The following is a 27,091-nucleotide window of genomic DNA, read 5'->3' as shown; positions in this document are numbered from 1 at the left end:
ATAATTGAGGCAACAAAAGATGATGCCATGTTACTTCATCTTCACGGGCACGGATGCAGCAAGCTGGAAGATCTCAGAACACAGATGGATACCCACTTCCTTTTTTTTTGCTTTTGGATTATTCTATCTTTGTAAGGTGAAAATGGCACACATGTGAATTCAAATTGATATATATATATATTGTTTGTTCATACACAGGCATGAATAAAGTGGCAATAAAATAATCATCAATTCCACCACTGGATGGTCATGATCGATACTTGATAGAAATAACAATAAGAAAAATGAAGCAACATCTCTCTGAGCTGGTAACTGATATCTGAAGCAATCTGGGGGTTTGGCTTAAATGGGATCCAAGTTGAGTTTTTACAATAATCATTCACCTTTACAAGGTAGATCAAAACAATGGATTATCTAGAAAAATTTATATAAATATTAAGAAAGTACATTGGATTATCAAAACAATTTATATTCCTTAGACATCCCCCAGAAACAACCATCATTCCATGTTTCATTATTACAGCAATTATCCCTTTCTATTTCCTATCATCATTGTGGGGTTTAGCCTTGAAATGAATGCTTCTGCAGACTTCGTAATTCCAGCCCCACTTTTTATCTCTGTGGGGACTGTGCTTGATTGCTCAATCATACATACATAAATATGATCATTCATCTTGTATATACCATATTTATGAATATGGCCCCTCTATAAAAAAATGGTGGCTTGGGGGGGGGGGGTCACAAATACGAGGTTAATCAAAGGGCCGGTGGTATTGGCGTCCAGTGTGTTTATTTGACTAATGCATGCAGATATAATATATAAAAACTTAACCTTTATTTCAAAAGAATACTGTAGAAATAACAAAATGAACATCTAAAACAAAAATCAAGGATTTGGAATATATGGTCATAATGAATCAATATAAAAATTTGTGACGGCTGAAGAAAGAGAAGTGAAGAAACGGCTAAGAAAGACAAAGGGTTTCCAGTTGCTTCGTTGTGTTGTGTAAGCTGTTTCTATTTCACTGTTGACGTAGAGGCATGTCTTTCCTCAGTACCTACCTCTGACAACTCGACATCTTCTTCTTGTCAATAATTACCCATATCTCACATGGAAACCCCACAAAAATCCCATATTTTTTGTAGTCCAACACCCCCTTTTCTCGCCTCTCAATATTCTTTCCTCTGGGGTTTACCCATTTCTTCTTCATAAACACCCACACTCCTTAATTCTGCTCATTTATTTTCTTTTTGCCCTTTCCCCCTCATACTACCACTTTTTATTTGTGATGATTTGTCACATGTAGAGTGTTTGTTGGAAATGTGATGCCTGGTATTTGTTTATCATGTGAAAAAAGGTTTTTTTTTTTTGTAGGCAGTGGGCTCTGATTTAAAGAGAAACCCTTTGCTTTCCTTCTAGCTTTCTCTCGGAGGCTGTTTGGGGTTCTTTTATGCAAACTTGATTGTGGTTAGCTCTCTATTTCTTCTTATATTTCTAATTTTGATTTCACTCTGCACATGTTTACTGTGAAATAGATTTGATTGATATTTCTTTTTGGTGATAAACCAATTGATGTATTGAATAAATGCAAAGAATATGTAGCTGTTCTTGATTGTTAGATTGCAGGTTGTGGTTCTAAATTATTTTAGTTAAACATGTTTCAGGCATCTTGGTGTTGGTGAACAATGGCATCTGATCTGAACAAAACCCTGTCCAAAGTATACATTGGTCTGCAATTGTGGCTTCTTATTGTAATTGGCCTAGGGATGGTGTTTGTAGTTATCCTTAGTGTGTCGCTGTGGCTTAGTTTTCGAAATAAATCCCAAAGGGGGAATGCCATGCTTCCTCTAGGCCAAGCGCCTTGCGTGTCGGAGGAAATTAAAGAGATAGGAGTTGATCAAGCTTCCGCGAACAATGGTGGGGTGAACACCCTTAATGAGAAGTTCAGTCACAGAGATTCGGAGAAGGTTTCGTTTAATGTAGATAATGGAAATCATAGCAGCCGGTCGGGTTCTTTTAATAATCATATGGAGAAAGATGTTAAAGGGTCTCAACCTTCTTTGGATCCTTTGACTGCTCCTTCGCCTTTGTCTGGCCTGCCTGAAACTTCACGACTAGGCTGGGGTCATTGGTTCACACTCAGAGACCTACACCTTGCAACGAACCGGTTTTCGAGGGATAATATTATTGGTGATGGTGGATATGGAGTTGTTTATAGAGGCAATCTGATTAACGGGACACCCGTAGCTGTCAAAAAGCTTCTTAACAATACGTATGTTGCAGTGAAGATCAATCCTTTTGTTTATGTTATGCTGTCCGCAGATTGTAGCGTTGGCTGATAATGTTTCTATGTTTTCTTTAGGGGACAAGCTGACAAGGATTTCCGGGTGGAAGTTGAAGCCGTTGGTCACGTGCGGCATAAAAACTTAGTTCGACTTCTTGGATACTGCATCGAGGGCACACAAAGGTACCATGTTGTTCTATGTACTCCCTAGATTTCAGTATTTCCGCAAGCATTGTTATGTCTATTATCAGTGTGAGTATAATACGTGGAATAGAAAGAAAACCGATATTTACTGTTGTTTTCTAAATTTTCTACTATAAAATCCAGGTTATTGGTTTATGAATATGTCAATAACAGCAATTTGGAGCAATGGCTCCGAGGGGATATGTCTCACAAGGGATATCTTACCTGGGAGGCTGCATAAAGATCATTCTCGGCACTGCCAAAGCGTAAGTCGGCCTTAACTAAAATCTCGGTTGTTAATGCTTAACTTGGTTTTAACCTTTAATTGTTACTAAAAACTAAATGTTGCAGGCTGGCATATTTACACGAGGCGATTGAACCAAAAGTCGTGCATAGAGACATAAAATCAAGTAATATACTGATTGATGACAACTTCGATGCGAAGATATCTGATTTCGGTCTGGCCAAACTGCTCGGTGACGGGAAGAGTTATATCACTACGAGAGTTATGGGTACCTTTGGGTGAGAATAATGCCCTTCCTCTATGATCAACTGTTACTAGATAATTTGTTCTCCGGTTTATTTTATCCTTGTTTTTTACTTTTTATTTTTACTTCGTGTAAGGAGTTATATCATTCAAGAAGCTAAAGAAGTCGTTGGTTAATGTCATCTTGGTCTCCTGTTTGCATGGTCTTTCAGTTATGTTGCTCCAGAATATGCTAACTCTGGCCTCTTGAACGAGAAGAGTGATGTTTACAGTTTTGGTGTTGTTCTCCTAGAAGCAATTACCGGAAGATGCCCGATAGATTATGGTCGTCCCCAGCCTGAGGTACTTAACGATACTTCTTTATCAGTATAGGCTTCAAAAAGACTTGGTATAGCATTTTTTACATGACTGATTGTACCGTGAAATCTCAGGTAAATATGGTCGAGTGGTTAAAGATGATGGTTCAACTCAGACATTCGGAGGAAGTAGTTGACCCTAACATTGAGACTAGACCATCAACAAGTGCACTTAAACGGGCTCTTTTGACTGCTTTGAGATGTGTTGATCCTGATGCCGAAAAAAGACCAAAGATGAGTCAGGTTGTTCGCATGCTTGAAGCAGAGGAGTATCCTATTCCTCGAGAGGTTTGGTTGTGATACTTCACACTAATCTGTTCATCAGAATTACTTTGCGATGTCACTTTATCTGTAAACCAAAGAAAAAATTGTGGAAGTTGCATTTTAGTACACCAGACTAGCTCGCTTTTAGATAAATTGTCGTATAGGAGAATGTCTAGTTTACGGTTCAAACTATACCTTGGCTCACTCCTAATATGTATCGTTGACGGAATTTTCAGGATAGAAGACGCAGAAGGAATCAGTCAGTTAATTCAAATGCTGATACACAGAAGAAAAACTCCGATGCTGATCAGAGTGATGATCCAGATTCGAGGTTGGGGAGCAGAATGCAACATCAGCCGTAGACTACGGAACAAAATGGGTTTTAGAGGCCTAGAACAAGGGAAACTGCCACCATTGCATTCGTTTCTTTTCCGACACCTTCAGATGGCCCTTTAGTTGAGATTTCCATCACATGCAGGAAACTGAGGGATTTTTCTTTTCTTTTGTGGAGCTTTGAATTAGATATCTTCAAGGTCATTGCCACTAGATTTTCTGTACATGTCCATATGGATTCTATATAATTTCAGCCCATTATTCGGATTAGGCGTTTCAGTTCGATATTATGAATTCTTGTTGCTGAGATGGAGAAGAATGAAAAGAGTAAGCATAGCTGAAAATTACTACAAAAAATGCTTCTGTTTGTTTGTGTGGCTGTTGCATAAAGTACCATTATTGGTTCTGGTCCAAACCTAAGCTTAGCTGTTGTTTCTGCTAAATCTGTCAACTTCCGATACTTGGGTGAAAAGAAATGTCCGTTTGTTTATTTTTCAGGTTGTTCGTATACTGCCGCAGAAGTTACCTTAACAGGACATTTCATTTACTGCTGCAGGAGTTACCTTAACAGGTATGTAATGTTGATTTTTGGCATCGCATTCCATGTGCCGGAGGAGGGGCAAAAGTAAGTGTTCCCACGCGTCGTCATCGGCATCTTTACACATGGTTTTAAGTCCAACGATAATGACACCACAGTTTCCAAACTTGTCCAATCCGCAACACTTTCCTCAAGTGTAACAATCTTATTCTTTGGAATGAAAGGAAGATCCAATGTAAAAATACAGACAGACAATACGTTAAAAAACACTTTTCTGCACGGCACCTATCTACAAAACCAATCGTGATGCCAGATTTTTTCGACTTCGACTGGTCTCGATATGATATCTTGTCTTTCATCGCAAACGCCGCCTGTCACTTTGGGCGTGGGAAGTTGTGGGGCGACTTGGGTTCAAAAGAGGCTGAAGAGCTTTCACCACGATGCTCATATTAGGTCGAAAATCGGCTTCGAATTGAACACACAACGCAGCTACAGCAGCCAGCTGTTATCGGAACAAAAACAGACGTTTGTTAGGGCCAACGCTTTGAAGCAACGTTATCTCTATCAAAATTCAACAATTACCTTTGCAAGTGATTTGGGAGGGTATTGTCCGTTTAGTCTGCCATCAACACACTGCTTCACCTTGTCTTCACTTAGTTTCGGGGTTGCCTAATGCAGTCAGCAAATGAAAATATACACATGGAGATCCTATATTATTATGAAGATACGGTGAATAGGAATTTATCGAATAGTAATCGTACCCATGTCACGAGACTCTGCTGTCCGCGTGGCAGCGTATGATCAACTGGTTTACGTCCGGTTAAGAGCTCCAGAAGGATGACACCGAAGCTGTAGACGTCGCTCTTCGAACTAAGAGTTCCCGTCATTGCAAATCTACCATTCAGTGTCACAAGTAGGAGTTAATCACTGTTATACTCAACTATCATGTGGTTGGTTTATATATTTGGCAAAGGGCAGCTCAAAGAGATGAGAGCACATGTAGATTACATATGCCAACATACTTTCATTTCTTGTTGGTTACTTTGGTTGAATTGATCGAGTACTCGAATTCACCAAGATGCAAGATCGGTTAAACCGTTAGTAATTTGTCGGAAAAAACTTCAAAACAGAAAGAGGTGAAGGAACAACTAACTCTGGAGCATGATAACCAAATGTTCCAAGAACTCGTGTGGAATGGAGACAAGCGGTCGCATCAGGGCTTGATTTGACAAATCGAAATCAGCAATCTTGGCAACATCGTCATCAAAAAGAAGTAAATTGCAGGACTTAATATCACGGTGGACTACTCGAGGACGTGTCTTTTCGTGCAAGTATTCAAGGCCTTTTGCTGCCTCAACTGCAATTTTAACTCTCTGTGTCCATGATAGAAATGGACCTGGCTGTGCTCCTTTCACACCTTTCTTCCCTGTATATGTTCATAAACTGAATAATTGCATTAGTCCACTATGCAACCGAGGAAAGGTCACGTGATACACACAGACACTCACATATTGCTTACCGTGAAGCACGTCATGCAGAGATCCATTAGGAGCATACTCATACGCCAAGAAACGGTGGGATCCATCGATGCAGTAACCGAGAAGCTCAACAACGTTCTCGTGTTTCAATCTTGATACCATGGAGACTTGTTAGTTAAGTTATTCGGAATAGCAAAGTCATGCACTCTGCAATAAATGTCAGCATCGTTTCATGCCATGAAATTTGTTTAGGGAAGGTCTAACCTGTGCTAGAAAATCTTGTTCCGGTTGCTTACTGGAGTCCAACTTTTTTATGGCAGCAGCCTTCCCACTCTTTAGAATGCTGTAGTATATGCTTCCGTAAGACCCCTCTCCGATCAACGATTTGTTACCAAAATTATCGGTCATTTCCTTCAGCTCGTCCACCGACATTGCAGGGACGGTAATAGGTTGAATGATAACAGGAGGCTGTGGATCCCTTGGAACACCTGCTGCCCTTTCTTGATATCCATATCCTCCAATATTGCCTACACACACATATGTGTTGCTAATTTAAGCGTATTTACGTATGAAACTTTACATAGAGATGAGATACTGTATAATTACTCGCAGGGTTATTCGCCATGAATGGTCCGGTTTTAGAAGCTTTATGTGTGTCATCTTCTTCACAACAGCTAAAGCAACTCATGTTTCTTTGCTTTTCCTGCTAGTTAGCATATAGGCTTTAAGAAATGAAATATAGACACACAGGAAGGATCAAACATATGATCATCTCAAAGATCATTACGTATATATTTAAATACCGACGTCTTCGTCAACTAGCATTGTTATCGATTCTTCAGTTGACACCTAGTCTCGAGTTTAAAATCCGGACAATCCGGAAAAAAATACCAATGTCTTCTAGGACTGCAAAGGTTTATCTCTCAGATTCAGGATTTGGTCTGCTTTGCAACTACATAGCCTATATCCTAACCTATGCATATATAGTCTGTTTTACCATAGCCCGCATAACATTGTTGATGTAAAACATCACACAAGTCAGAAATTATAATTAAGATGATCGAACTCTTCCTGGATATTCGGTTTTTCCGTCGAAAAATCGAGATGCCCTTAAAAGTTTTGTCCCCCGAGGCTTCAAGAGGCACCAAAAGGGCGCCTTGAAGTTCCTCATCGGCACCTAAACATGTTCATACCTCTATATTATCAGCATGATATACCCTTATCAAAACATGATCAACAAAAAGACCAGCAGCACAGTTCCTACTTTCACCATGATAAAGCTTGTACTTAAAAGCTACAGTTTCAATTCAATCATCGAAACATATAAACAAAACCCAGTTCCGAGAAAGAAGAAGTAAACGCCAGAAGAAAACTTTAGAAGTAAACAAACCTTGAAAGTCAGCAACTATGTCAACTGTCTTTTTGCAGAGTTTGGTCTCTGTCTGTGACTTAAAACAAAGTTTTTTCAGAATGGTTTAGTTTATCAAACCATACGGATGCTTGAAATATACGTTTACCAAAGCATTGATTATTACTTACAATGATGTAAGTAAGACCAGAAAGAGAGAGAAAGAGGATGAAGAGGGCGGCCGTGGTACAGAACAAATGCAAAACACTTGTAATAATCTGGGAATGTCAAATTCCATGGGGGTGTTGATATGTCCTTGTCAAGATTTTTCAATTCTTTGACTTTGAATTTTGGTTTTGCAGTGAAAATAGTAATAGGAAATGGGTTGATTCTACCCTTCCCATGAACGGATAAAGCAGTGAACTCAAAGATAAAATTCTACCAATATCATCATCATCGTGTAAATAAAATTAAAAACTTTTGCTTCTTGTTTATTAAGGATGGAATAAATATAGTTAGAATGATGTCAAAAGCAAAGAGAAAAGAAGAAGTTATTGAAATGAACACTTGAAGAAAGAAATACATAGGGACAGGCTGTTCCTGTGCGCGGAATTGACTGGAAAAGGATGAATCCCATGTGCCGTATGCCATATGCATCACTTGGAATCTCATATTCATATGAAAATAGAAAACTGAGATTGATTTTTTTTTATGTAAATATTTCTCATTTTTTACTATTAATCTCATCCATCTATTTTTACTCGTACAACAATATTTATTTTCACTTATCAACAGTTTCTAAATCTATGTAAAAGTTTTACATTGTATAATAGGATATTATCTTCTCTCTCTATATATATATCCAACCCTGAAGTTTGCTTTTCTTGTAGGCAATGGGTGATGGTAGGGGTGCTCACATCTCGAAATTAACTGAATTAATTGATCGAATTAAATTAATTTAGTTAAATCAGTCGGCCATCGAATTAGTTTGATCGGAGAATAATTAATTTTTATAATATTCGGTTAACGGTTAATTAACTAAATTAGTTAGAAATATTAAATATTTAATTTATATATATATATTAAATGCATATATTAAACTACACTAGATTCATTAAATTGTCAAGGCCTAATTAAATTTTAGCTCAAATAAAAAAATCTCTATTAAACTTAAATTAATCTAATTTGAAAAAACTATAAAAAAAATTCGGTTGATTCGGCAACTGACCTAATCAACCGAACTTTATTTGATACAGTTAATGATTTTCAGAAAAAATTCATTCGATTAACAATTAAAAAATTAATTAATTTAGTTAATTAATATTTAGTCGATTAAGTGATCAGATCAATCGTTTGAACACCTCTAGATGATGGAGTGGGCCAAGTTAAATGTCCAAGTCCATGTATCTGTTGCAGCTTTGGATCTTGGACCTTGGTCCATGTCGTGGCATGGTACGAAGGTACTAGAGATTTTCAAGTGAAGGTAGGCTTCGTTCCCCCTTCATTAACTTCAATATTTTACTCTATATTTTTTTTCTGAATTTTTTTAATTTTTAATATTTAATTTTGTGGTAATATGTTCTTGATCGGATGATTATTAATTGACTCATCGATCAAAGCTTAACGTTGATGTTATAAAGTTTTTTGACAAATTTTAAATCTAATCATAATTTTATCTAGAATGAAAATGAGAGACTCTAGAAAAAGAAAATGTTAACAGCAGATGACTTGAATAGAATAATTAAATAATTAAATATTTTGACTGAAAATATTAAGTTATCGATGATTAAAATGAAAACATACAATAATTAAATGGTCATACATGTAGTTTACTCAAAAAATTGATATATAAGTTTGTTCTTTTATATGTTATATTTATTTTGTAATTTATTTTTGAAGTTTATAATAATTTTATAAGGATAAAGTAAATAAATGAATAAATGATCATTAAGTTATGTTAAAATAATAATTTTAGTAATTTAAGTTTTGGAAATTATAAAATAATTTTATGAATTATTATGAAATAGTTATTAGTAGGTCTATAACTCATGACATAATGAATATATTAAAAAACAAAGATGAGTAGTTTGAACAACTGACAAAATGTGCTTACTCCTGACGTTGTAAGTTATATGCGTCTAAAGTGATGACAAGACATTTCTTATATCATCACTTTAGATATGTGATATTATCACTTCATCACTTTAAATACACGAGATGTGTCACATTTTCACTTTAAACACATGACATGTACCACATCATCATTTTAGACATGTAACATGTTTTATGTCATCACTTTAGACACGTGACATGTGTCATGTCAGCACTTTAGACACATAATATTTATTACCTCAGCAATGAATATTAATTGTTTGTTAATTATTAGTTTTCATTCAACCATGAGATATTTTGTCTCAAAATGAAACGTTGAAGTAAAAATATTTTTAAAAATAATCTAAATAAAAATAATTATTTAATCAAATATTAGAATACATTTTTAGTATTATTTAGTATTATGCTTTTAACTTTGTATGTAATATTACAGTACTAACACAAAGAAGACAGCCATGTATGTAATATTACAATACTAACACAAAGCAACCAGGGAAGAACACAAACTGGATTAGAGGGGGCATGCCCCCCCAAAGTTTAGAAAATTCTAATTCTGATCTTTAAATTTAAAAAGAAAAATTATTTTGGCCTCCTAAAATTTATAGAAAATTAAATTAAATTTTAAATTCTTTAATGTTCTTAATTAAATCCCCTCCAATAATTTTTAAAAATTCTCATTAAGTCTCTCAATATTTTAAAATTTGTAGTTAGACCCTAATTTTTTTGAAAAAAAATATAAACTAAACCCTTCAAAATTTTTAAATATCTTAATTTAAACTTCTAATTTTTTAAAATTTTAAGTTGACCCCTCCAAACTCTATCATCGAATTTCGCCAGTGAAAGCAACGCCATCAAGAAGATAAAAGAATTTGTTAACATCACTCAAGAAGGAGAAGAACAACTCAATTCTTGCTATATAACATACAAATCACCCAGTGTTGGAGTGCAATATGAAGACCACATTATTAAAAGAAACAATTACGAATTCCGAACATTAATATTAAAACAGACATGAAAGACTGCAGGGAAATGTATGGAATTATGTCCCATTCTCCTTTGTCCCTGTACCCATCTTATTCTGCAATGTACACAGCACAGGCTGCTGAGAACATGCACGATATCCTCATATTTATGTATTGAACAACAATACTAATGATTTTTCTATAAAAAGTATTCGAGTTATTATCATGGACGGAACGAGGACGACACTTTCCAAGGTAAATTTAAAGAGTAATAAAATAGAGGATTAATATAAAAATAATTATTTAAACTATATTTCTTTTCTTATTTAGGTTTCTAATTTTTTTGGGGGTCAATTTAGGTGTTCAACGTTTTCAATGTTATCATTTAGGTGTCTACGCCATAATGGCCATCAAAATTTTTTGTTAAAAATATGTCAACCAATCAATATTTCAGTATTTGACATGTGGCTTGGATTTTTTATTTTCTTTAATTTAAAAAAAACAAAATTCATAAAAAATTTAAAAACCCAATTTTTCCTATTTTCCATAAAATACCCCATAAGATACCCCAAGACCTTTAATTTTGACGCCGGCTACCACCATCACTGGCGACCACCCACTCACCCGTCGGCCACCAACTCTTCGATCACTTACCCATCGATTGGGATAGATGAGTGTTATAATGTAAGGATTTAGTGTTTAGATTTAGGAATTTTGGGGTTTGAAGCCATGATTGACAGTCAACGATGGGTGAGTAGGCGGCGGCCGATGGCGGTGGAAGCGGCGGTCGTCGACAGTGGGTGGGGTGGATGCTTTGGGGTTAAGGATTTTGAGAAATTTTTAAGAATTTAGAAATATTTTGATTTTTTTAAATAATAATAAGTTTTTCTAAAAAAATTATAAAGGATCCACGTGTCATATTTAGATTATGTATCTAAATGGGAAAAGATGTATAATTTGGATAATTTTTTATATTAAGCCTAAAATAGAAGTCAAAATTTAATTATTAAATCATCAATTTAAAAATCTAAAAATTAGGTGATTAAGGTGTAATTTATTTATTTTTGAAATTGATATGGACCTGAGAAAGAAGTCTTTAAGTGAGAAAATGGTAGGTAGAGACTTAATTATTTAGTTTTAAAACTAAAAGGACCTAAAAATAAATTGGCCCGAAAATCACCTAACAACTTCTTTGATCGAACAACTTCCATTTGCTTTTTTATAGATTAAGCAGGCAACGAGGCATATGCAAATGATTATTTGCTCCAACAACTTCTTTGATCGAATAAAATTTATTTATTCACTTACTACTTTTTTGGTCTAATATGGTTTTAGGGTTTCTACTATATTGAAATTCAAAATTTAATTCTTCTATTTTAATTTAACATAATTTGATCCTCTACTTTTACAACATTATCATAGATCCAAGTTGATAGCATGTATATTTATTTTATTAAATTAATAATATTTTTAATTTTTATTTGGTTTCATTATTAGAGTTTACCAATATCTCACGTCAATCAAATGTTTAAGATTATTTGAAAAATAAAATATGTTGTTCTATCTAGAGGACCCAAGTTTGAGTAGTTGCGTCTATATGATGTGTCACTGTGTTTTAAGAAAAAATCTAAATAGATATTACCTTGTAAATCACCCTAGATTATTACAAAAAATACAAATTATGTTGCGTCACTTTGATGAGAAAAACTAACCAGATGTGATCAATATGGAACATTATAAAAATAGAGATCCAAATTACATTAAATTAAAAGTAGAGAGATTAAATTCAAATATAGAATAGTATAGAGACTAAAATCAAAATTAGACCTTTTACCCTGAAAATTGATGTCGTACTAGTTTGGTTGAACTGAAAGCGGTCTCTTAACCGAATGAGATGTCAAGCTGAAAAGGCAACATTTGCTCTGTCTTTTTGCCTTTCTTCTTACAAAACTCTGGGTTTTGTCAGAGTCATAAACAAAGGATCAGCCAATGGGGAAGCCTCAGCCTTTTCTAAAGGAGAGATCACTTGGTAAATATTTTGATAGACTCGTAATTCTTAATAATCAGATATTGTATTTTGGAGATGACATTATCGTCGAATTTCCAGGATTTTGATTGTTTTTTGTTTATATTTGCAGAGCAACGACAGGAAGAATCAAAAACTATTTTAACCAAATACCCAGATCGAGTTCCTGTAAGTTTGAATTATATATTTGCCTTAATGCATTCTAAAGCTTTGCAGTTTGCACTAGGTGTATTTGAGATATGCATATGAACTGCAATATGGTCATGTCTATTACAATCTCTGATTGAACAAATTTTGGTCCGGAAATGGTTTGTTGATGTGTGAAACATTATACGAGCTAGGAGTTGTTCTCTTTGGATGTTGTTGTGCCGAAAAATGCCTATTAAAGAGCCACGCACTCTCCGGGTTTATTGCCAGTTACGGAGAGAGCTTAAGGGCGAAAGGTACCCCGACGCTCTCGTCAGAGTCGCGCACTCTCCGGCTTTGTTACTGGTTATGAAGAGAGCCTAAGGGCGCAAAGCTCTATAGCAGACATGGTGTAGAGGCACCCCTAGGCTCTCTTCTTGTCCGGGTACAAAACTGTGAAGTCGTGTCGTTGTTTAGAGCGACACCTAAAGTGATTGTTTATCACTTTTTGCCTGCCTATCATATGTTTGTTTATATTCAGGTGATCATTGAAAGATATTCAAGGACAGACCTCCAGATACAGAGAATAATAAGTATTCTATTCTTCTTTTCTTTTCATTTCTTTATCAATAGAGTTTGAACACCAAGCTTGAGGAATGTTATTAATTGGTTTCTTGCAACTATCCTGTTTTCTTGACTCTCAAGGTTTTTGGTTCCTCGAGACATGTCGTTGGGTCAGTTCATACATATTCTAAGTAGAAGGCTGCAGTTGAGTCCTGGAAAAGCTCTCTTTGTCTTCGTGAACATCACATTGCCTCAAACAGGTAAAAGAAAATCTGCATTCATGGATGATTCTTGCTTATCGATCGGTTTAATCAGAATTTGTTGACCCCTTTTTTTCGTTTTATAATTTCAACCACTGAACATCTGCAGCAAATCTCATGGGGTCTGTCTATAATTCTTTCAAAGATGATGTTTCTCTACATGTGTTATAGCACAGAGAAAACTTTTGGCTAAAACTCTCATCTCTATCTTTAAAATTGAATGTATGTGTATGTGTATGTGTATGTGTATGTGTATGTGTATGTGTATGTGTATGTGTATGTGTATGTGTATGTGTATGTGTATGTGTATGTGTATGTGTATGTGTATGTGTGTGTGTATGTGTATGTGTATGTGTATGTGTATGTGTATGTGTATGTGTATGTGTATGTGTATGTGTATGTGTATGTGTATGTGTATGTATGCATTGTTCCAATTGTTGATAGCTCAATTTAACCCATTGATCTGTAAATAATGTAACTTTATTTAAATAGAAATAATGTTTACAATTGTGGATTCAGAAGGGGAAAAAGGAGCTAATGGCAGCCTTAGTTCTGCTAATAGCAATGTTACTCGAACTCATTTTGAGCGTCGGGTATAGGTATGTATTCAACACGGGCATGGTTATATTTTTCCAAGTTTTTCGATATATTCGGAGGATCTTTGAAGGTCATATCACTATAGTAAACATCGGTTACAATGTATTGGCAGCGGCGTGGACAGTTATCTCTGCTTCCACCATGCACATATCATTCACTAGGCACCCACTGGTCGTATTATGGAAATAAGCCAGAGAAACAAAATTTTCCCACCCACTTTCTTGGCTTGATTCACTAAACCAATGACTAACTGCAAGAGAAAATCAAAACTTTAAGCTTCATACACACACACACACATACATACATACATACATATATATATAATTTAGGGTTTTAAACCTTTTCCAGCGATGTTTCTACTCTGTTGTTGGTCTTTAATACGCAAAGTGAACTCTGCAAATATTTTAGAACCATCCTTAAGTGTGTCTGAGTCTACCAAAGCCAAATATATAGAGATATGAGTGCCTGATCCATTCTTTCTTCCTTTGGGAAAAAGCTGTATTGTCCTGCATCATGAAGGTGAAGAAAAAGCCCCTTGAAATATCACTAAAAATCCGTCACGATCCGTCGACTGGCACGGTACTATCGCTTCCCCTAGGTTGCGTCACGCTTGCGCAAGCTGGTATCTTCCTCTTTGAGCACCCCACAATTCCCTTAAGGCTTGAGAGACATGGGATGCCTGAGAAGAATACCAGCTTGTTGTCAGGATGTCGGTGTAATGCAACCTAAGGAAGTGATAGTATCTTACCGGTCGTCGTGAGAATCTCGAGAATATTGGATAGAAGTAGGAAATAAATGGAATACCATTTATGATTGGCAGTAAAAAATTGTTGAGATTCATGGTATTCTGAATCCAAGTTGGAAAAGCTTTCAATCTTCCAAACATGCTTGGAACTTATGGCATCTTTAATCATTGATAAGCATTCACCTTTCCCTGAGCTCATTTCCTTGGTAACAAACACTTCAGCTCCAAACACACAACTGTCATCCAGTAGGTATCCATTGCCAACATCATTAAAAGTTCTAATCGGAATCAACTGATCAAAGCCCCATTGATGCTTCGATCTATGGAATCGCCGGTCTTTTCCCGTTGCATCTAGGCATCGAAAAGCCGGAAGGTTCAAACATCATTTTTAAAGCATCTCATCCCATATATGTATGCAACTAATGCTTTGAAACTGTAATAATACCATGAACAATCAAGTAGTTGTCCTTGGTCTGATCGAGCAAGAAAAACCGGAAAACCGCGTGGACTTCCAAATCTAAATGGATTCGGGAAGCGACATCTGCAGAAACCAAGTAGAGAGAAAGGTGTTCTTTCACATTTCTGCTCTTGTTTCCATGTGGGTACAGCACCAGTTTCCTGTGGCCGTACACAAATCAGAGAGGCTATCGAAGCTCTGATGAACATATGGATTAAATTATATAGAAGAAAATAACCGATACCATTTGTATCCACTGGCATCAAACTCTCCGGATTCGTATTTCTCGATGCCGGTCTTTGCGAGGAAAGAAAACGACATTATCTTTAGTATGTAATGTCTGGGTGCTGCTTCTGATATAGATCTTGCAACTTGATCTGCAATGAGAATAGCTAGTGAATATAATCCGAAATCAATGAAAAACACTAAACCAGGCATTGCATACTTGCAGTTGCATGCTATGTTACTCAAACTCGAGTGCACTTATCAGACACCGATACTTCATGAAAGATGAAGAGTCCGAACAACATCAATTGCACGCATAAAAGGATACGTACCGTCTGAGTTACTGTCGACCGAGTTAGCCGTGGTCATTTTCGGGTACAAAATCTTTGAAAACACAGCTTTCTAGTTGTAGTTGTAGGATCAACTAAGGTTAATTTGCTATATATATATATATATATAATGCATGGGAGAGTTGAAAGTGTTATTCCAAACTTGAAGCATAAACTTATCCTTGGCTTAGAGAGGATTTTGTGACAAATCAACAAGCATCCATTCTCTGCTTGTTGAATGAAAGATGGAGCATCAAGTAATTAAGGTTTTTAAGTTTCCTAGCAATTGGAGTCGAGTTAATTATACTATACGTCCTTAAATTATGACTTTTATTTTAAATTAGTCCTACATTTTTGAATTTTTTAATTTCATCTCTAGACTATAACTTCATTTTAAATTGGTTCCAAAATTTTAAATGTTCCAAATTTAGACTGCTTAAATGTTAAGAATTGTAATTATATTAACTTGGAGTACTAATTTTTGAAACGTACTAGTTTAAAATTGATATATATATTTCAAAACACCTTTTTAATATCAATAGTGGATGCTAGATTTTAATATCTAAATGGTTGATGTCGATATTCATAGAGGATTTTTTGTATTAATAACCCACCATTTTTGAAATATTAATAGTTTAAATCCTCATGTTAATAGATGTTATTTCTTATTATCAATAAATGTAAATTAATTTCTGTTTTTTATAAGGGATGATTTGAGTAAATAAAATTATCAATAATTCACCATCTTTAAAATATTAATAGTTTAAATCCTTTTGTTAATAGATGTTTTTTTATTAATTAATTTCTTTTTTTGTAAGGGATGATTTAAATAAATAGTGACGGATCCAAAAATAATTTTAAGGGTGGACACATATAGATTAATAACATAAAAATTTTATATGGGATAAACATAAATAAAATTTTAGGTGAGAACAATCAATAAAATATATAATTATCTAAGAAAATTTAGATTTTATGGTAGATATCGTTGTGGGTAAATGTTCAATTGTTTCGATTTAGTTTCTCGACTTAGACTAAATTTTTTATCAAACGACTCAATCAAATTAAGATATTACAAATACTTTGTCCTTAAAATATTTTTCAAAAAAATTATAAATATATTAGTATATAATTTTAGAAAATATTGAATTAAATAACATTACAAATTTTTTTTTATATGTGTAGAAAGTTAAAAATAAATAAATATATTGATTCAATTCAACTCAAAAAAATTTAAATAATACAATAATACTCATAATTTTAATAAACTCAAAATTCTTTTGGTTCGATTGAACTTGATCAAAAATACTCGTGACTAATTAAAATTTCAAAATTTTTAAATAAAAATAGTAAGAGAATGTGAGGCTTGTTTGTTACACATCACAATGACATGAGCATGGTGTTGGTTCAAAGACATTAAGACAATTAATGAATTTGAGTTTGTCACAAATGTTACTATACCGAACAAGTTTCGAGGCATGTGGATCAAAACGAGTACACGTGTTGGATAGACAGAGATGGTGATGATGATGGTAAAAACTAAAAACATTAAACATGGCCCAAGGCTCCACGGTGTTCCTGCGACAAACCTCATCAACTCAAACATTTTTGTAATAACTCTCTCTCTCTCTCTCAACCCAAAAGAACAAAACTCAAGATTTCATCTAGTTTGTTGCAGAAAAACACGATGACCATTGGGACACCACCATCATCTCAAGCCTACGGTGAGCCATGGTACTGGGACAACCGCTACGCCAATGAATCTGCTCCCTTTGATTGGTACCAAAAGTACCCTTCCTTAACTCCCCTTATCCGCCATTATGTTCCCCTCCGCCACCACCGTGTTCTCGTCGTCGGCTGCGGTAACTCAGGTGTCGACTACCCACAAACCATGAATCTAGCCATACCCTATTTCAGATCTCTCGTTTTTATGTAACAAATCTCCACTTTTTTCTGCAGTTTTTAGTGAAGAGATGGTCAACGATGGGTATGGGGATGTTGTCAATGTCGATATATCCTCTGTTGTCATCGATGCCATGCAGTTCAAGTACTCCAACTGGCAGCAGCTGAAATGTGTGTTAATATTCTTCAATTATTCAACATTTTTTCTTACAGAAAGATATATGTTTTTTTACATGCTCTTGTTATGTTTTGTTGCAGATATTAAGTTGGATGTACGAGATATGAGTCCTTTTCAATCTGGTTCCTTTGATGCTGTTATTGATAAAGGTATTGATTTTGTTTTAGTTTCTGTTATTTCAATGATCGTTGGCCTCTAAACTGATTCTAATTTCAAATCTGTGATTTCCAGGGACCCTTGATTCTATCCTGGTGAGTTTTATTGTGTTGTTTCGATCCGGTTTTTATTATAATATCCTGATGGGGAAGTTTTATGTTGCAGTGTGGGAATAATTCGAGGCAGAATGCGGCGCAAATGCTCGACGAAATCTGGAGGTATATAATCATCTTTGAAAGAGTTACTAGACTTGTATACATTGTAATTTTTCCTTTTATGGGTTATCTTTATCTATTCACAATATATTGAAGCAGTTGATAACAAAACTATAGGGTCCTCAAGGATAAAGGAGTCTATATTCTGGTAACTTTTCTCGCCTTTTATTCCGGTTTGCGTTAAATTTCTCTTCTGCTTGTGTGGGAATGGATTTCGAGTTGTCTGCTTTCGGATTTCAATCTCCGTGTGTGTGTGTGCGCGCGCAATTAATTTTCTGCTTGCTTGCAAGTGCTGCAGATCACGTATGGCGCTCCGGTGTATCGTCCCGCCTTGCTGAAAGAGTCGTGCGTTTGGAGCATAAAACTACATGTGATAGGTTGATTGAATTCCCCTTTCTGGTTATTACGTTGTCGATGCCTTACATTTCTTGCTTTGTTTTGATTTCGAACTCTTTGCATGTTTGTCATAGTCCTTGTGACAGCTGAAGTAATTACCTTATATATAATAGACAGCCTGCATTTGATTTCTCAATGGTAGGAGATTGTCTCCCATCCCGTAATATTTACCTCTCTTCCCAAGGTTTGAGCTCGAGACCTCAAATCGAAAATCTCGGGTGCAGATTGCCGAGTTATCACGACAACTTAGAGCTTGTTAGGGAAATGAAAAAAATGGCATACGGTTATTTAGTTGATCTGAATGCATATTCTCTCATCATCCCTCCTATGAAATGAATTGTTGTAGAAGAAAGAATGCCACAAGCCGTGGAGGACGAGAGATGGAAGCTAGGTTTAGAAAGTTTATATTTCAACTTCTCTTACTGTACAGCTTGAAAGCCGAAAATTACAAATGTCGATATCTCCCGAGATTAGACCAGAAGCTACGAGACTTGACTAGATCCTTGAGCCTATTAAATGAGTTTCGTCTTCCATATATAGCAGCCTGGCATGTATGATGTGCTTTTAATGTAGGTCTTTATCATGCAGCAAAATTTGGACCGGAAGGAAGTTCTGAGCAGCAAGCGAGGGAATTGAAAAACCCAATTCCGTTGGACGAGAGTGGAAGCTCGGTGGAAGATGTACTCGGAAAGAACCCCGATGTTCATTACATCTATGTTTGTACCAAGGTGAGAAAATCTTCTACTCAAAATCTCCAGTGTGGCTGATAAAGTCATGTTTTCGAAAGGAACCCAAGACCGCGAAAGAATGAAGCGGACCGACGGCGGATGAAGAAATACGAGGGAGAGCGAGGAGATTGAACCGTTTGTGCAATTCCTTTTTTGTTGTAACTGATTGTAGCAGGCCGTAGTTTGTGTGGCGTTTGTGTGATGATACCCTGAGCTATTCAAATTTTTAATCTTTGCCCATAACATGTTCAGAGCATATGTAATAACCGAACCACTTAACAGCTACTTTGGTTTTTTATTTGTCTTATTAATTTTTAATCTTTTTATTCCTTTTTTTAATTTATTTATTGATTTCTGCTTAGGATGGGTATTTGATTGAACTGATGTGTTTTGATGGAATCTGATCTTATAGGATTGGTTTCTTTTAAAAAATAAATTCGAATAAGTTTAAATATTTTTAAAGATAAGATTAGATTTAGTTAGATTCTGATTTAGAACAAAAAAAGTACGTGACTAAAAAATAATAGTATATTATCTTTATAATTTAAGAAATATACTTCTTCATGTGTTTTGTCAATTAAATTTTTATTTATGCACAAGGGCCATGATCACAGTATGATCATTTTTCTAAGTTTGAAGTATGTGAATGAAATAGAAGGACTAAATGTAGAATTTGACCCCTTTCTTTTTTTGTTAAAAAATGCATAAATAATGCAAAAATAATTTTTTAAACTACTAAATTTAGAAAGTTACAAAATATGATTCTTTATATTCCCCGAAAACTATATTTTTTTTCCCGCCTTCTCTCCCTTACCTCTCTGCCAACATTTAGGGTTTTGAACATCAGAAAAAGGAAGGGGGAAGAAAAAACAAAAAAAAATTAAGCAACTATGGACCTCACAAAACAACGATTAATAGATGAAGGATCATTTCATAATTTTTAATAGTTAATTGACTCAAAAAAGAAATATCCTATAACTGGAGTGCCATTTGTTTACTTTACCCCAAATTTAATTAGATAATAAAACAGAATATATTGAAAGTTGGGTGCCTAAGTAGTTTGCCCAAAAGTCGAGTATGAAGTGTTCGACAATTTGTCTCAAAGAAACTCTGTCCATCTTCTCTATTCCACTGCAAAACATGATGAAGGAAGCTCTCCGTTTTGCTGCGTCCGCTATTTTTTGGAGAATGGCGGTGTTTTGGACAATCTCACTCTTGATTCCATACTTCCGGTTACTCACCAAGAGGATATTTTCCCGCCGAGCCCAATCCTACCCTCGATGTCTTCCTCCAATCTCCGAGTCTCTAACCCCTGTTTGCGTCATTACAGGCGTAAGTCTTCTCTGTTTTCACATGTTCTCACTTTCCTGGATAATTATTAGCTTGAAGTGTTTGTCTGTTTCATTCACTCATTGATGCAGGCTACATCAAGACTAGGAGCTGCTGCTGCATACGCTATTTCACGGGAAGGTTTATATGTTGTTCTTGGTACTCTGATCTGCACATCACTTCTTTCATTTACTTTTAATTTGCTTTCAATTGAGTGCATCTCGAATAATTCAAATAAAGTTTGAGTTATAAAATATTACTCGAATAATTCATTTTCAATAATTAGTGTATTACTTTTCAAGATTCAACTCTGTATGAAATATATATATATATATATTTCACATATGGGAAAAATTATAAATAAATATATATATCTTATATGGTTATAAAAAGTTTAAATTATAATCAATTAGTACGATAACATTATTAATATTTATAATTAAATTTAAACTGAAACTCGAACAAATTTCAAATAAAGTTTGAGTTATAAAATTGGATTCATCAACTTGGATAACTCTATATTTTTTTACTCGTCTTGACTCAATCAAATACTTAACCCGACTTATCATTGCTAATTACATTTGTTTATGTTTGTTTCTGCAGTTGGACGATCACCCCGTTTGTTATCAAAGGTGTATGGATTTATACACAGCAAGTTTATTTTGTATGTGGCCTCTCATTTGTAATGCTCTATCATTTTGGTTTTAGCTCTTGTTGGTTAGATTGTAACATAGATAAAAGTCCAGAGCAAAGATGCCCTTGTCAAAGCTTTTGTGGTCGACCTGTTGTCGTTCCAATCGATTTTGGAGTTCAAAAGCTCGCTTCAGCGGTGACTTTCGGAGTGTAATATGCATTCTTCCGTGCAGCTCTTGATTAACAATGCCGGGATACTGGCAACATCGTCGCGAATCACACCTGAAGGCTATGATCAGTAATATTCTAGCTTTGATGCTGCATCTTGGTGCAAGTGTATAATATTCTTTACCTCTCGTTACTTGCTAGTGCAGATTAACATCAAATTGCTGTTTTGTTCTTGTTATTGCAATGTCGCTTTTCAGTCCTCGAATTCCTTCTTACGAGTTCACTTGTGTTTCACAGGATGATGGGTACAAATTACATCGGAGCGTTATGTCTGAGCAAATTTACACTGCCTCTTCTGAAAAGAAGCCCTGTTCCATCACGGATAGTTAATGTTACGTCCTTTACTCATTGATGTGGTGAGTATCGTTCTATATGCTCCATATGAAATATTCTTCTGCCAAGCATAGTGTTTGGAAAATAAGGGAAGGATAACCCTATAATAACTGCATTACTGCACTTTGCTTCAGTTTTCAATCTACAGGTTGACAAGGAATCGGTTTCTGGGACACGTTTCTTGATATCAGAACAATATCCATGTGCTCGTATCTATGAGCATTCGAAATGTAACTTATTTATCATGGAAGATTATTGTGATTATCTTTCATGTCCATTCTATCATTGATGCATGATTTTGTTTCAACAGTATTCCTGATTCTCTTCTCACATGAATTCCACCAGCAACTCGGCTCAACGGATCAACCTTGTCATGTCTCTGTAAAGTAGACTTTTAAACGATTTCTATTAAACGTATTCTCTCGAAGAGAAAAGATAAACATTTGAAAGTTGGAACTATCATTTCTCTTTTGATGGGTTTCGTAACATCTTTAATATGCTTCATCTGGAAAATCATTCCTATTACTGCATCTATGCTTCAGTTTATGCTTTATGGTATGTGATATGGTTTGGTTTTGCTTTTGAAGTGCTGCTGATCCTGGGTGTGTAAGAACCAACATCATGAGGGAAGTCCCTTTGTGTCTTTCGAATTTAGCGTTTCAAGTTCTCAAACCGTTCGGCCTTTTGCAGTCACCCGAGAATGGAATTAGCTCCATTCTTGATGCAGCCCTTGCCCCACCTGTAAGTTTATTGTTAGTCTCCCATGCTATTAGTAATTCATGATGAATTCAATTATATTGTTAGTCTCCCATGCTGAAGTTTGCAACTTCGATCAAGTAACGAACCTTTCTCATTCCGAACACACGAAACTATTGATTTTATGACCTGTTAATCTCAGGAAGTATCCGGGGTATACTTTTTTGGTGGAGAAGGTAGGTGTGTGGATCCTTCAAAGCTTTCGCATGATGCCAAACTTGCAAAAAAAACCTTTGGGACATAACTGAGAATCTGTTAATGGAAGCGACCCTTGCTTCCAAAGAAACGTCGAGGTTCGTGCCGGATAACATGTCGTAAAATAAGGAGGTGAAGATGAGAAAGAGATGTGGAGGTGGTTTCCTGTAAAAAGGTCTCCATTCATCTACTTTGAGTGATGTTTGTATATATGTAAGTTTGTGTGTATGCATGTGTGTTTGTGTGTACATGCATGCATGGGGGAATGAGAAAGGAATTTTATTTTTTGGTTGGAAAAAGGAAGTTGTTGGGGGAAGAAAGAATCTCTCTAGACTCAACCCTTGTGTTACTTTTATGAATTTCTATTGGATTGAATTTTCCCATATTTGATTATTGTTAGCATTAAAAAAGAAAGGCGTTTAATCAAATCTAAAATATATTATTTATTTGCACGGACCATGTTATCACAGTGATTAAAGAATGAATGATTTTTGTCTCTAGAGGTCTTTGATTCGAGCATCAACATTTATAGGAAGTGTTTGAACATTTATTATTAAATGGAAAAAAATACATTATTCATTTATTGTTCTTCCACAAACAAAGATAAAAATAAATACTCATAGAAATTCATTACTAAAGAAATGAATGAAGAAATCTTTTCAATGGAATTTTATCCCAACTCCACATTCTCCCACTTCTTCCTCACCAAACATATTAATTTCAACTCGAGTTTCAATTTAATATTATTTTTAAAAAATAATTTTAAAAAGTATTGTTAAAAAAATATTTTAAAAAATACAATTAAAATTTAACTATTTTTAATTATTGTTAAAAAGTGATTTTACAGGATAAAATGTTCGTTTTAAATGTTACATCTTTCTCTCACCGACCAGTCTCATTCTAATAAATCATCGTCGGGCGTTGGCAAAATATTTTTTTTTATTTCCATTCTGAGACACACACGATTGGGCTGTCATCCCAAAACCGGCACAGCTGGTAGCTCTAGAAGTTAAAGCTAACTGACGACGTTGCAAGTGAGTGCCAATCTCGATATTAATGGAACCATTTGTGTCCGTTATTCTTCTGGTTGCCGCCCTTTTGAAGTCTCTCCTGTTACCCTTTCTTCTCGATATATATACACATATACATTGAAAAATATACTTTTTTTTTAGGTTTAGGGTTTCTATCTGAAGGAAATGTCTCCGAAAACCCATCCCTTTCTCTATAAATTTCAGGAATTTTCTTTGGAGCAACTTTCCAGGTCAACTAAGGCTTAAATCGTTGATTTTTCCGTTAAAATTATCTCTTCGTAAAGCCCCCTTTCGTACTTTTTATCCACTGGATCTTGATTTGCTTTGATTGATGTTTAAGCCAACTTTTCACTATAACTAGAGAGCTTGTTATTGTTCCTTACAAGATTAGATTTGCAGCTCGGTTTTGTAGTGTTTGGGCTGAGCTTCTTTTTTTATTGACTTGCTCTTGATGAAATGCGTGTATTTGGGAAAGGTATTTGATTCAAGTCTTGCAAAGTTGTTTCTTGGTCCCTTTCTAGTCCTAAATCTAATAGCAATGCAGTGACGGGTTACAATATTTCATGCCAGACGACGAATCTATAAGATTTTATGTTTGGCAGGTGAATTTATAAAATTTTAGTGGGATGAATTTATAAAATTTTAGTGGGACATATTTATAAAAGTTTAGGGGATAAAATTAGATTTTTAATGGAAAATATAAAGAAAATACTTAAAATATATAAGAATTTGAAATTTTCAATGCCACGAATGCCCATGCGGTCCTGCTAAATGGAATCTGCTTCAGTCTTGTGGATGCCATTGCTTTCCTTTTTCATTTGTTTTTCTCTACTGTTTTCTTCTAATTTTTTGTTTTCCTAGTCTAGAGATTTCATGGGGGGCTCTTTGGTTTTGGTTTTGACCAACCGAGATAGATAAGCATCTTTCATGACATGTGTGGTTTGCTTATAAGATTCCCTCTTTGGATTATCTTTTCATCATCTCTTTTAATTTGACCATTTATTGTCAAGCAATTATTGTTCTTATATGTGCTACTGGCTTTCCTATGAGTTGTTTTTCTCCTCTCTCATGTAATTATGGGAAGGGTAAAGGGTTTTTGCTCGAGACTTGTAACTTAATAATAGACTTGTCTATTTTCATTTTCTCGTGTAGATGTAATTGTATTTTCGATGACATTTATGGTGTATTGGATTTCAGATTCAGAATTCTCTGCTAAACCCACAAGTCTTTGATTTTGGTGGTCGTGTTATATCATTTCACTAATTATCTTTGTAGGTTAGAGTTGCTTCTGGTTCCATTCAGCCCCTTTGCAACATTCCTGGTGGAAAACTTCCATATCACCATAATCAGTTAAAAACGGATCATCCAGTTAGTGATGCCATTTCTGACTATGGAGCAAGTGCACCTGGATGTGGTGCTCCGGATAAACTTCGAACCAAGATCCATGTTGGCAGGGTTTTCAGTAATCCACATGGCTTCCCGGATACATGGGCTGAACAGAATCAAGGTTCTAGAACCAACAGATCTAAAAACCAACTCGTGGTTAAAACGTACACAAGTAAAGCAGGAAATAGTGATGCTGAAGGAAACATCATTATCTATACTGACCGATATAACAAGGATGATTTTCCAGTTGACTATGTTGACGCAAAGTTTTTTGTAATAAAATCATAGAGTGAGGATGATGTACACAAGAGTATTAAATACAATGTTTGGTCTTCTACACCCCATGGGAAGAAGAAACTGGAGCGTGCTTTTGAAGAGGCACAGAAAATAAATGCAGGGAAACCCAGCAGCCACCCATCTTCCTCTTCTTTTCTGTGAGTTCTGTACCTGTTTGGTGACTTGTACTGATATTCCATTTTTTATGTTTGTTAACCGGAGGTGGTCTATGTACTTTTTTATATTCATTAACTACAATATGCTACTTTTTCCACACAGGTTAATGCCAGTGGACAGTTCTGTGGTGTAGCCGAGATGATTGGTCCAGTTGACTTTCAAAAGGATATGGACTTTTGGCAGCAGAATAAGTGGAGCGGAAGCTTCCCTGTCACATGGCACATCATTAGAGATACTCCAAACAGCCATTTTAGACACATCATATTAGGGAACAATGAAAACAAGCCAGTGACTAACAGCAGGGATACACAAGGTATGTTCAGAGCTTTAGCTTTCTCTAATTAAAGGTAAACAATAAAATATTGAACTCGGTTTATTTTTCTCTTATAAACTTCTTTTCTCCTATGACCTAACATTCCTATCTGGGCTCGTGAATTTTGAATTGTTTACTCCAGGATTATGGTCTTTTATTAGGTCTTCATAATTTGATTTTTGAATATTTTCAGCATCTCCATACCTTGTTTGTACATTATCTGGCATTTGACATTAAAATTTTATAAGAAACAATAAAATATTGAACTTGGTTTACTATTCTCTTATAAACTTCTTTTCTCCTATGGCCCAACATTCCTAGCTGGACTCGTGAATTTTGAATTTTTTACCCCAGGATTATGGTTTTTTATTAGGTCTCCATGTTATTTTGTTTCTTATAAAATGTTATGTCAAATGCCAGATAATGTACAAACAAGGTATGGATATGCTGAAAATATTCAAAAATCACGTTATGAAGACCTCTCTACTCGATGACTTTATGTACTATGATAATCGTCAGAGAATCATGCAGGAAGAGAGAGCCATGGAGCTATTTAAAAGTATGGAGAGTCCCGTCCTAGCACCTATAATTGCATTTGATCCTGCCAATAAGTTAAACCATATTGAGCTACTTTTGAATGAAAATAAGAGTACCAAGGAAAGTGATATGGGACTGTTGAGGACAATTGTTCCTTCAACCAGTCAGCGGGTTTCTTCGGATTTGGATACAACAAATGCAAGATCAATGAATGAAGGTAAAGATGATGCATCAAATTTGAAGATTAGCTGTCTCGGCATAAATCCAAACCAGGATGAGTCTAAATTCTCTGCAGATGCTGCTACAAAAGCTGATGCTGTTGAGGTGGTAAACGCAGGATCAGTGACATTAAAAGTCGATAGATTTACTGAATCACCTGGTGTTCTAACTGTTGGTGCTATTCCTCTTAACCCCATACAGCTTGATGGAGGGGTATTTCTGCCAAAAAGGGTACATAGTCGTGCCGAGGCTCATGATTAACTGGTCTTATTTTTTTTGCTGGAACATACTGAAAGCCAGGTGTAGTTATGGTGGCAGTGTTAACTGTTGTAAATCGGAGTGTATCATCATTGTTCATTGTTACAGCGTGGTTAATCTATAAATACGTGTCCAGGTCAGCCTTTGCTTGCTGTTCTTTTTAGCCCCTT

General features: G+C 35.3%; 2 protein-coding genes, 1 long non-coding RNA gene and 5 pseudogenes across 3 annotated transcripts in view; 5 read left to right on the top strand and 3 right to left on the bottom strand.

The window, feature by feature from the left end:
* LOC120158629 (EEF1A lysine methyltransferase 4-like) overlaps positions 1–27,091 on the top strand; it is a 35,957-nt gene that overhangs the window by 5,734 nt on the left and 3,132 nt on the right. Inside the window, exons 3-11 of the mRNA XM_039169447.1 lie at positions 17,354–17,546; positions 17,635–17,748; positions 17,836–17,904; positions 17,987–18,006; positions 18,077–18,129; positions 18,244–18,274; positions 18,425–18,503; positions 19,111–19,250; positions 19,310–19,540. Coding sequence (XP_039025378.1) covers positions 17,363–17,546; positions 17,635–17,748; positions 17,836–17,904; positions 17,987–18,006; positions 18,077–18,129; positions 18,244–18,274; positions 18,425–18,503; positions 19,111–19,250; positions 19,310–19,333 — 714 coding nt within the window. The 5' untranslated portion in view covers positions 17,354–17,362 and the 3' untranslated portion in view covers positions 19,334–19,540. The remainder of the gene's footprint in view (positions 1–17,353; positions 17,547–17,634; positions 17,749–17,835; positions 17,905–17,986; positions 18,007–18,076; positions 18,130–18,243; positions 18,275–18,424; positions 18,504–19,110; positions 19,251–19,309; positions 19,541–27,091) is intronic.
* On the bottom strand, positions 1,144–1,759 carry LOC120158706. Its single transcript, XR_005519270.1, has 2 exons — positions 1,657–1,759; positions 1,144–1,247 (listed from the first exon to the last, which is right to left on the bottom strand). It is a non-coding gene; the product is annotated as an uncharacterized LOC120158706 (long non-coding RNA).
* Positions 1,238–4,239, top strand: LOC120158593 (annotated as a pseudogene).
* LOC120158600 lies at positions 4,705–7,497 on the bottom strand (annotated as a pseudogene).
* On the top strand, positions 12,322–13,515 carry LOC120158658 (annotated as a pseudogene).
* LOC120159454 (ubiquitin carboxyl-terminal hydrolase 12-like) lies at positions 14,645–15,299 on the bottom strand (the record flags this gene model as incomplete). The annotated part of the gene is made up of 2 exons (XM_039170050.1): positions 14,645–15,015; positions 15,110–15,299. Coding segments are annotated over 2 exons (561 nt in total), but the record flags the coding sequence as incomplete, so codon positions are not given.
* Positions 20,322–23,012, top strand: LOC120158698 (annotated as a pseudogene).
* On the top strand, positions 24,832–27,067 carry LOC120159443 (annotated as a pseudogene).

This window comes from Hibiscus syriacus, unplaced genomic scaffold (assembly GCF_006381635.1).
Source record: "Hibiscus syriacus cultivar Baekdansim isolate YM2019G1 unplaced genomic scaffold, ASM638163v2 tig00002841_pilon, whole genome shotgun sequence".
Taxonomy (NCBI): Eukaryota; Viridiplantae; Streptophyta; class Magnoliopsida; order Malvales; family Malvaceae; genus Hibiscus; species Hibiscus syriacus.
Note: the sequence above shows the minus strand (reverse complement) of the source record. Positions and strands in the feature narration are given on the sequence as shown.